Consider the following 11,487-nt stretch of genomic DNA (forward strand, 5'->3'; position numbering starts at 1 on the left):
TGCAATTCTCAAAGGTTTAACAAGGTACCTAATCTAGATGGAAGGGGAATGGAATCGACAGGATAAATAACAAATTAGCATAAACAGTAAACAGCTCACTAGCTTTTAGAAAATCAGTTAAAGAAATTTTATTAGCGGATCTAAAATCTTTAAAAATGCATTTTATAGCCTTTTAAAACATTCTCAGAAAGGATGGCAGAAGACAAAGAAAAGATGCCTGCAACGTTTGATGCAGCATTTACAGCCAGTTAAGCCTGGCTTTTTCTGTTTAGAAAAATGAACAGTAAGCATCAGGATGAGGAGTCTTAGTCTGATCCAGATCATCATTTCCAGGAAGATTGTTTTGAATCTCCTGGCCCCCATGGAAGCCTTTCAGACATCCCTAGCCCCGCTCCCCCCCATATCAGCCCAGCTCACTCAGAGCTCAGGCAGGTCTGATGTTGTTGCTGGACCCATTCAGAATTCTACTTTATCCATTTGATCACAGCACTAGTGTGCCATTAACATCAAGGGAAAAAAAACCATGTGCAAGTAATTATTTTGAAACCAAATACATCTAGGTTCCACAGTGTAAAACCTACTGACTCCCAAAGTCACTTTAGTGGCAGATATTATAGATGGAAACCAACTATATAAGTAGGTTAGTTAATTTTCCTGCTGTTGTAGGTATCTTTTTTCCTATCAATATATTTGCTAAGGTACTGCCCAAGTTGATTTTAAATATCAAAGTGAGGACTAACAGAAGTCTTTGGGCAGTTACTCCACGTTCCATCTGATGTACCAAATTAGAGAAGTCTGAAGTAATTCTATCTTGTCAACTTGGTGCATTTTGTGACTGAAGTTTTGTATTCTACAAGCTTGAATTGTTTTTTGTGATTTTCCATGGAAGGAACAGCCCTTTTCATTTTTCGCACTACACTAACAAGTTACTGTTTTGCACCACAGCTCATAGTACTTAACAGAAGAGATTCCTTTTAGATCTCACTCATCTTGGCCTTTCATCTTTATTTTTGTCCTACAGAAAAAAAGCATCTTCCAGCAAAGTTGGTAATGCAAATTATTAGACTTTCATTAATTTGTATTTCATAATCTTTCTGCTTTTGCAGCTTCTTCTGGTAATAGAAATAAATTACAGCTATTGGAATATGGTGTTATTCTTTATCTATCTGAGTTGTCAAAAAGTGATTAGTTTTCTCTTTTTCTTAGCAAAAGAGGAAAGTATGTTCAGTGAAGCAAAAGTAATAAAAGAGTTAAAATTAACTGGAGGAAATACAATCCATAATTAATGTGGGCTACTCATTGACATAGATGCAATATGAATAGCAGTTCAATTGTGTTATCATGGCAGGAAAATGGAAGCATTTCTCAGTTGTTGGAAGGCTACTTGATACACAAACTTGGCACAGAATCTGTAAGGGTTACAGGACATAGAATTGCATAGGTTGGAAAAGACCTTTAAGATCATCGATTCCAACTGTTAACCTAGCAGTGCCAGGTCCACCACTAAACCACGTCCCTAAGCACCACATCTACACATCTGTTAAATACCTCCAGGGATGGCGACTCCACCACTTCCCTGGGCAGCCTGTTCCAGTGCTCGAAAACCCTTTTGATCAAGAGATTTTTCCTAATATGTAATCTAAACCTGCCCTGGCACAACTTGAGGCCATTTCCTTTTGTCCTATTCCTTGTTATTGGGAGAAGAGACCGACCCCCTCTTCGCTACAACCTCCTTTCAGGCAGTTACAGAAAGCGATAAGGTGTCCCCTCAGCCTCCTCTTCTCCAAGCGAAACAACCCCAGTTTCCTCAGTTGCTCCTCATAAGACTTGTCCTCCAAGCTTCACCAGCTTCGTTGCCCATCTCTGAACACACTGCAGTGCCTTGATGTCTTTTTTTGTAGTGAGGGGCCAAAAACTGAACACAGGATTCGAGGGGTGGCCTCACCAGTGCCAAGTACAGAGATATGATCAGTTCCCTACCCCTGCCAGCCACACTATTCCTGATACAGGCCAGGATGCATCTTGGCCACCTGGGCACGCTGCCAGCTCACCTTGGTGGACGTGCATAAAAATTTCAGAAGTCCATAGAGTCATTTGGCCCGAAAGCTGTGTCAGCATGGAGCCCAGCTCTCTTGATAGCACCGCATGCACTAAGACCTTCAGCTGCCGTGTTTTGCTCCAGCGTGCCTGACACCTGTCTCACACACGGGTTTCCTTCTGCGGGATGGATGTGCTCTAAGGCAGACAGCTGAGTCCGTGTTGGCTAAAGCCCAGCTCGGCAGCAAGCACTGCTGAGGGCAGGGAGAGCCTGCACAGCCCCTCAGAGTCTTGCCAGCCCTGCCTGGCCCAGAGGTGGGCTCTCACTTGCATCGCTAAGGCGGGAAAAACCTACTCTTAAAAAAAACTGATCAATTTTTATAGTGTAGACACACAGCTGCAAAGAGGGGAGAAAAAAAGCGCAGCATTTTAACTAGGCAGATAAATTGGCTCTAATTACAAAATTAAGTGTTGCTCCTACAAAATATAGCTATTTCTCAGCGGCACGGACATTCCTTAATGAAGCGGGCTGAGGTGAAAAGCATGCAATTTAGGGCTGTATACTTACTGATCTGATTCAACAGTATTTGCTAAATGTCAGCATTTTTGATAGCAGCCTTTTCTGTAGCCATCAGAGTGGTAACAAGTCCTGCTTCCCTAGCTACAGACCAGGCACGGACTAGGGCGGTGGGGAGGAGCCTGCCAAGGGGACAGAAAAAGCTATATTTAAACAGTTGTGTTTGCTTTTCTGTTAAAAAAAAAAATAAAATCTCGGAGATCTCTTTTCTGCCAGAACACTGGCACTTTGCAAATGCTGCCAACACAAATGCTGTGAGCAAGCCAGCTGACATCAGCTGACCAAGGACATGGTGGAACTTTGGACGTTTTATCCATTCCTCTTCAAACAGACAGCCTTTTGTCTGGGACGTTTGGCCAAAACAAACCCGTGAGTAAAAGCAGAAGCCTGCCTATTGTAGGCAAGCTTATGTCGATTCAGTCTGAGATACACACCACCAGAAGTTACATGAACAGAGCTCAAGATCAAACCAGGTTTGCAATATCTCTCTCAAATGAGATTTTTGCTACACTGGATAATAAATGCATAAAAGAACATTACCCCCATCGCTGCCTGGGGCTTCACCACCTGCATTTATGAGAGGAACGCAACAGGTCATCTCTAAGACACTTCTGTTGGAGACAGCCAGTTCAGCTCCTCATCAATGGTGAGGAAAAACAGGCTCACATCCTAGCCTAGATTAAATGAATTGGATAATTTCTGTATTGCTCAAGCAGGTGATTGTTTGTGCCACAAAACTTGGTACTGAAACTGGCTCTTCAGCTGGCAGGCAGAGTAATCGTTAAGGACTGACGCTGTGGTTGCAGTGTCTTTGGTATGAGATCTGTGTGCCGTCAGGTCAGAATAAACATGGTTTGGCTCAGATATGAGACACAAAGTTATATTTCCCAGAGTTGTACTAGCACAGTAGAGATGTAAAGTCCGTTTCATGGTTTTATGCTCACAGAGGGTGGATCCATGGAAATGCGTAGGTAAGGACAGGTAAGTCAGGCAGTGCCCTATTGAGCACAAAGCCTTTAGGTCCACAAATTAACATGGCTGAAATTTTGGAACAAATCAGAACCAGCAGAAAGGATTTAGTGCAGATCAACACTCTGCATTGAGTGGCTCTGCTGTTTTAAGTCTAGTCCTGGGAGCCAGATAAAAGCTGGATGTTTCATATTATCTGACTATATCTTATGAAACTGTTTGATGCTAAATTCTTGCCAAGCAGGCTGAGGCTGTGGGGAGCGCACGTGCAAACTCCGGTGAGCTACACCAGCCCCACAGAAGTCCTGGGTGCTGTTTTTCTGGCTCTGTACACCGAGCAAGCTGTTCATGCCCTAATGAACAGGAAGCTGTCTCTAGAGGTAAAGAAGGATGGAAAGCCACCACCCTGGCATGGTAGTTTCCCGGTATCTTTCAGCAGGCACGTGCCATTTTGAAGGAGCAAGTATAGTACAAATCAGAATGTTTCTAGATCAAGGTGGTAGTAATCGGAACTAAAGCGGCAAACAGCCGTGGTAATAACCCTGTGGCCCGTTCACTTGCTCTTTGTGCTGGAGGAATTTCTCAAATTTCTCAAAGGAGTAACAGAGCCTTGTTGGAGAATTACCACTAGCCAGTTCGCACCTTCCCAAGAGCCACACAGGGTGGATGGAGTGATGTATACTTTCCCTTCTCTCCTTGCGTGAAGGCAACATCAACACACAGGGCTGCCTGTCTGGTTGGGGGGACACATGCTGTGCTGTGCCGCACCCCGAGCCGTGATTGCACCTAGGGAAGGCTGCGCCACAAGCCCGGCAAATACCCTCTTTTGCTCCTGGTGACTCCTCACTCTTGCACTACGCTGAAAGCGCTGCACAGTTTGGGAGGTGGGAAATGAAAATGCTTTTTGTCTTGGTCACTATTTAGAAATCAAATCCAGACTGAGTGAAATGTTGCTGCTAGCGGTGGGGCAGCTTTCCAGTGGTGAGCTTGGTGAGGTCCACGCTCACTGTCTGGATTCATTTGACACAGGGCTGGTCCCTGCAGAAGCACTGGGGTCCAACCACCAGCACAGACTGTGCCAGTCAGGAAGGAAGCCAAAGTTACCTGGGGAATCCTGCTTAAAGATGCATGGCCTGGGTTTAAAATGCTGGTGGGAATATTGAGTTTGAAGCACTGGCTGGTGGCTGGTGGGCTGTGTTGGTGAAGCAGCAGGAGAAGGGCATGCCTTCATGCACAGCCTTTCCGCTTTTGAAACCTCTAACCCAGCGCTTCACAAGACCAGCCTATTCTGTGGTGTTTTGTTAGCTATGTAAAACTCGGCATGCTTGAGACTGAAACAGAACTTCTGCTTGAATTATTTTTTAACTTGGCAGGTTAATACCTGCAGCTTAACCACTACTGTTATTAATTCCTCACTCCTAGATTCAAAAAGCCCTGACTTTGGGGAAAAGCAGGCCAAAATCTACATAGAACTGTGTTCCAATCTCTGATGATGACCCCATTGCACAAATCAGAGCATTTCTTGAAGCACACAAAAATTGTCGTCTTTTGCATCACTCAAGCAAAGGCTATTTTAGCATGGGCCCAGTTATAACACAAAATAATTATGTCCATGGAAATATAAAATTTTGAAACATTATATATTTGCATCCTCACTGACATACTGCAGATACATTCAAAACACTCTTGTTTCCCAAGATAATAGCTACATAATTAGGCTAAGCCTTTCACACTTTCTCTTTGAACTCATTGGATTTATTTACCGAAAATCATTGCAGAGATATGCCCAGCAATTGTCTTAGAGAACTGTTTGTAACTAAATTAAAAGCTTAAATACGGAGATTCTCTCTTCACTGGGTACTGACTGTTATTAGAACTGTGAGTTGCTCATACTTCATCCCTTGCAGCCTCTTTAAATCCTCTGTTTGACATTTTGAATGTGCCATGCAGGTTCTAATACACATTACACAAAAAGAGCTATTATAAAATTCCTGACTTTTTCTTGTTTGCATGACAAAGGGGGAATGGCAAATCCTCCAATTGGACCAGATAATCACTCTCCTGTGAAAAGCCTGCAATCCACATCGCCTGTTTTCTTCTTAGCTGAGCTTCAACTGTGTTTGGTCAATAATTTTATTTTATGTGTGAAGCCCATAAATCACTTTCCAATACACATTGGACACTGAGAAGTCCTGGTCGATTAGACATCAGCGAAAGGAGAAATCACATATAGATCCAGGAGAACTGGGTGCTGCTGGAGCAGTCAGGCATTTTCATTTCATGTTATCATGTTTTTTTGAGGAGCCCTCACTACACAGTAGGACCACTCTCTGGAGCAAGGACTAATTGGATAGATAGAGGTTTACAGGATCAGGTCTTTTGAAATGAGAAAGAGACCGTTAAAAATCCCTGAACCACAGTTTTATTCCGGTGAATGTCACTATATAAACTTAAAAAAAATCACTGCTGAAGCTGAGTTAGCCAACCCTTATAGAGCGTATCTGAAGAGAACTTTGTCAGCCACCTGAATATTGCTTAGATGTAGTTTGTGACCCAAGTCTTCGAAATGGCTCATTCATCATGTGACTGCATTTGTCCCATCCCATGAGAATAAGTAACATGCTGTTTAGCTGGGAAAGCACTCCAGAGGGAATGGCCAGGCACATAGAGCCTGTCTAAGGGGCTGAGAGTGTCACAAAGGTTTCAGAGAAAAAAACCAAAACCCACCTTTCCCTCCTCCTATTCACAAGAGCAGGAGTTTTCAGCACGGGTTGAAGCTGAGGTGGTCAGCTGAAGCGGATATTTTTCACTGCTGTTTGTGTCTTGGGAATGAATATAACAGAAAATATTGATTCTTTCAGACAAAGATGCTAAACAAAGGGAAAGTTTAAAGAATGTAATGCCTTGGGCCACACACAAACTGTTAGTTTGTAGTCTATGCTTCCATCTTTACTTTAAAACTCAATTCCACTGAATAAGGTGCCCTTTTAACATCTAATGGAGGTTTTATCATGTTTAAGGAGGTAAGTTTCTTAAAAGGTTGTTTGGTTAGGCTCTTTCAGACACCTTTGTTGGCTTTGTTGCCTTCCTCTGCGTAGGAAACAGGCTGCCTCCATTGACACTTGTTTTAATGAGAGATGAACCACAACAGGGTGCTTTTGTACAAGTTCATTACATTGGGTCCTCCAGCCAGACTTTTCTCAGGGTACACTATTCAGCCTGGACATGGGATGAAACTGAACTGGTTTTAAATCATTTAGAGAGACATATAAAATGCAAAGGACTTTTGATGCTGAAGACATTTGTAGGTGTGCTCAGACATGTTACTGCTGGACAGGATTAGAATCTGCCCCAAATGCTATGCACCTGTATGCTTTTATTGATCCTTTTTTTTTTTTTCAATTCACTTCTTCTGGGATTGGTTTCAGAAATAGCCTTCCATATTTGCCGGCAAAGGCCAGGGAAGCAAAGGATGTGAGCTTCAAGTTTAAAGGTTGACTTCAAGGCAAACATTCACACATACATACACACACCTGCCTCCAGGTCAGCTTTGCTCTCCAGAGGCAGCTCTTTATTGTAGTTGTTAATAGTGTTCAAAATATCAATATTCTTCATCCATGCTGTAGAAAAGCAGAGTGGTTTCTTGTGTTCACTGAAAGGTGATCTGCCTTTGTATTAAGACTTCTTCTTTTAAGCTCAAGTGTTATGAAACCCATAGGAATCCATAAAGAGTGATGGGACTTTTTTCTAAAATGTCAGGCCTGTACATCTTCCACCTTCTGCGATTCAGAAGCAACGTAAAAGGCCATAAACCATTCAACTACTGTGATTCACTGCCCTGTTTCATATGCTTGGTACAAATATTCAGTGATCAAAGCGGTACCTACCTCCCAAAAAATATATTTTAGATGATTTTTCAATGCTTGCCATAAAGACGGGCTTCTAGCTAAAGCATTATTCTCCTGCTTGATATTAGCTATTTTAGGTAGCAAGTCCCCTGCCATAAAGATTGACGCTTCCTATAAGAATCATATGGTGTGGTACATAAAGCAATGCACTCTGCAAATGTGTTTCCTCACTGACTTAGGCTGCATATGAGACATTAGTCACTCAGGGTTTTTTTGGGCAAAAATTTGCAGGAAATTAAGAAAGGATGGAAACTTCTTCCCCGTGAAGGAATCTGGAAGGTCCCTTCAACCTTCTTGTATTAATTTGCAGTAGATGAAGGTGTTAAACTGGCATGTGTCTACCAACAGCGGAGTGATCCTTTCAAGTCCTCTGCTTCGTCCCCACTTGTGGAATTTGTTGTGCCAGTGGGACAAGGCTGACTATAAAACCCCGGCGCAGGGAACCTCCATCCCACTCAGGCAGCCTGCCACCGCATCTCTGCCGAGAGCAGCCCTGGGGAGATCCCCCCCTTCTTCTCTGGCAGGCAGGGTGCTGCTTTGCCAAAGGAGGATGGATGCCAAGTTCACCCGGATGCTCTGTGTACTCTGCCTGGTCATCACGGTCCGAGCATTTACTCAGGAAGGGTTCAAAGAGGCGTTGCTGAAGCAGCTGGGACTCTCTGAGGTCCCTAAACTTCATAAGAGAGACTTGGTGGATCTGGTTATCCCAGACCACATCAAGAACAAATACATCTCCATGCTGAAGCGCCAGAGGGTGAAGCGCCGGGCTTTGCCGAGTTTGGCCGGCATCCTCAGGGGGATCCCTGGCAACACAGGTAATGTTTCCGCGGTAGCTGTCGGGAGCTCACAGAGCCCTGTGCCGCTGCCAGGGGAAGCTGCTCACCCCACACTCTCCTGGCTGGCCGCAGGATGGGCAGAGGCAAAACCACAGCGGGGAATGAGGTTTGGGCCTGGCTCCAAATTTAAGCTGGGTAGAAGAGGTGCATGTAATAGCATCTTAAAGATTAACACCCACTAGTAACTACCTTGTACCTGGGGAGGGCGTTCCACAGCACTTGCAAAGGGCAGGCTGTGGCTGGGGTTTGATAGAGGAGAAAAGCCTTGGTACTCAGGCAATGGTTTGGGCAGGTGGAAAATTATTTTAAAAAAAAAAAAAAAAGACAGCAGAAAGTGCAGACCTTGTAGGTTTTGGATCAAGACTCTAGAAAGTCTTCTAATAGGAATCACACCTCTTTGAGGATGTTTCACTCTGCCCTTTTTATTTTCTACTTTGCCAGGGGAAAATATAAAGGAAGAAATCAGCTGTACAGGCACGATGGTGTCTGTGCAAGGACACTTAGAGCTTGTTTCCCTTTCAAAGCACATACATAACACCTTGGGGAGCAAATGAAAACACTTTTTCATTGAAAGTGTTGCAGTTTCCTGCTTTTGTGGCCAGCATCGAGCACAGAGAGGTGCATAACTTCTGGGGTTTGCTCAGCTTGAGGTCAAATTATGTAAGAGATTTCTTCACTCCAAGTTTCAGAGACTCAGACATAGGAGAAGAATTAGGGCATTTGCAAGACATTGATTCAAGCATGCATTAGAAAAGGTGTTTAGTGGCTGTCTCTGGCACCAGGGCTCAATGTAGGAGCATGGAAGGAGCGTGTTGTGATGATAATTGTGGACAAAGTGTGGGGGCTTTTCTTGCCAGGATGGCAATGGCAGGCTGTCTTTTTTATTCCCAACCTCACAGGCGTGGCAGGAGAAGTCCTCTACTCTGACACCACAACACGCCAGAACCTGATCTTTGACATGGAGGGCAGAATACCCAAAAACAGCGAAGTGACAATGGCTGAACTGAAACTCTTCAAAAAGCCTCTGGAGAGAGCAAACTTGCCTGCCAGGCAGTCACACAGGCCCGTCTCCAACGCCAGAGTCAGCGTGTACTGGGTGCAACGGCAGCACGATGGTACCAACAGGACCTCCTTGATAGACTCCAGGTAAGAAAGGGACCTCTCCTGAAGGCAGGACTCTAGTTACAGAGTATGGAACCTCTGAGCCAAGTTTGGGTGTCACGTGATTTTTCCTCCGGTTAGTCTGAGGGGGCTACTTCTGTAGAATAAGTCTCTGTAGACTCTGAATCCAGAAGGAGTTCATATTGGGTTAGGACTGCAATATATGATTAAATAATCCTTTTCTGTGTCAACTGATGCCATGTACTGCTAGGTCTTCCCCTCTAAAACCCTCCACCTGGTTCACCTCTCTCACTCTCTAACTCATGTGGATTACTGGCTGCTTGTATTCTTTTCATTGGCCATTTCATTAGCTGGTTTAAATCAGTAAATTATGCAAAAAACCCATCTGATTCTGTAGCCTTGAGCTCTGTGGAAGTTTTACAATCCTTGAAGACAAAATGAGACATCAAACCAATTTTATGAATGAGTAGAAAATTACAGCCCTAATACAGCTAGGACAGGAGCAGCTGGGAGTAGTAGTGTTTACCAGGCTGTCATCATTAATACTGAGGCTGCATATAATCCTGCACTGCCGTATTTTGGTATTACTATAAAGTAATGCCTTCTCATGAGCATGCACAAAGGGTTTTATTTAGGACTTCAATGTCTGTTAGATCTGCATGCTTCTTTTTGAGGTGTGAGGTAATTGCTGTGGGTGCTTGCCCAGAACGCTCAGCAAAAATTACTGTGTAATCAGGGCATGTGACAATCTACAGGAAACAAATTATTCCGTTGCAATAATAGTGCACGAGCCCAGGCTTCAGCCGATGGGCTGTTCTCTAATGCCAAGCCCTTGTTGTGCAGGCTGGTTCCTATACGCGAGTCGGGCTGGAAGAACTTTGATGTGACTCAGGCTGTGCATTACTGGCTGCGAAACAAGAGACAGGAGCCAATGTTCCTGGAGGTCTGGATTGAAGGAGAAAGAGTAGGAAGCCATGCCTCAGAAATGGCCAAAGCCGTGCGTTTCACCTCTCAGGACCCCAAGGATAAAGCCCTAGGCAAACCTGAACTGGTGCTTTACACCCTCAACTTGGAAGACTACGGGTATGTATAAAACCTAAATCTGTACGTCTCTGGTGAAACTTTGCCCCTGAATTATTGTACTGTGTGTGCCAATCCAGGGCTTGCAGCTCTTGCCCTTGCAAGAAAACAGCTGTGAAAGGAGGGCTTAGAGAGTTGTTGTTCAATCACACCTCTCATTTTACCATGTTTGTTGTCTGAGTATTCAAGCAAAACACAAGCACGGCCCAAGTTTCACGTTTCAGGGCCCACCTGTGCTGTTAACAAGAGGGGATTATTTCTCTCACCTTCGCGGTTTCCAATTACGGCATCAGTTCTTGTGTCTCCCTTGTCACACAGAGGCCCTGGGGACTGCAAGGAGGAGGGGGTGATGGGGAAGTCCACCTGCTGCCGGCAGAAACACTACATCAACTTCCGCGAGCTCACCTGGACGCAGCACTGGATCATTGAGCCGTCAGGGTACCAGGCTTACCGATGCTTGGGGGGCTGCCTGCAGCCCCCCAACCCACTGCGACGCTTTGGCTATGGAGATCGCGTCTGCGCTGTGGCGGAGAGCTCCCCACTCCCCATGATGTACCTGGTCAAGAGGGGCAACCGCACCGAGATTGAAGCAGCCGAGTTTCCCAACATGATCATCGAGAAGTGCAGCTGCGTCACGGACGGCATGGCCCTGGTGTGAGACACAGGCAGACAGCTGGGGTGTCACACGGTCCCCCTGTTCCCCACAGCCCTGCCTAGAGCCACCCTGGTCCCCAGACCTTGGGCTGGTGATAAAGGTCTGGGGGTACCCAGATACCCACCCACAAGGGTTGGCAGTGGCTGGGGCTCTCCCGCTACACTGCAGAGAGGGTGCACTTAAAGGCAGTGTCTGTGTGGACGGGCTCAGAGGAGCATCCATCTTCACGTGCCTATAGAGCCTAACGCTCCTTGGGGCTCCCTTGATGCTAGCCAGATGTTGTGGAATTTGATGGAGCCTCAT

General features: G+C 45.1%; 1 protein-coding gene across 1 annotated transcript; it reads left to right on the forward strand.

Moving 5' to 3' along the window:
* The first annotated feature begins 8,041 nt into the window (after nt 1-8,041).
* LOC104279850 (left-right determination factor 2-like) lies at nt 8,042-11,187 on the forward strand. The gene is made up of 4 exons (XM_009877284.1): nt 8,042-8,306; nt 9,227-9,473; nt 10,293-10,532; nt 10,848-11,187. Exons 1-4 carry the CDS (start codon nt 8,042-8,044, stop codon nt 11,185-11,187), a joined length of 1,092 nt encoding a protein of 363 aa, XP_009875586.1.
* Nucleotides 11,188-11,487: the final 300 nt, after the last annotated feature.

The sequence above is a fragment of the Apaloderma vittatum genome, unplaced genomic scaffold, assembly GCF_000703405.1.
Source record: "Apaloderma vittatum isolate BGI_N311 unplaced genomic scaffold, ASM70340v1 scaffold22339, whole genome shotgun sequence".
NCBI classification, from domain to species: Eukaryota; Metazoa; Chordata; class Aves; order Trogoniformes; family Trogonidae; genus Apaloderma; species Apaloderma vittatum.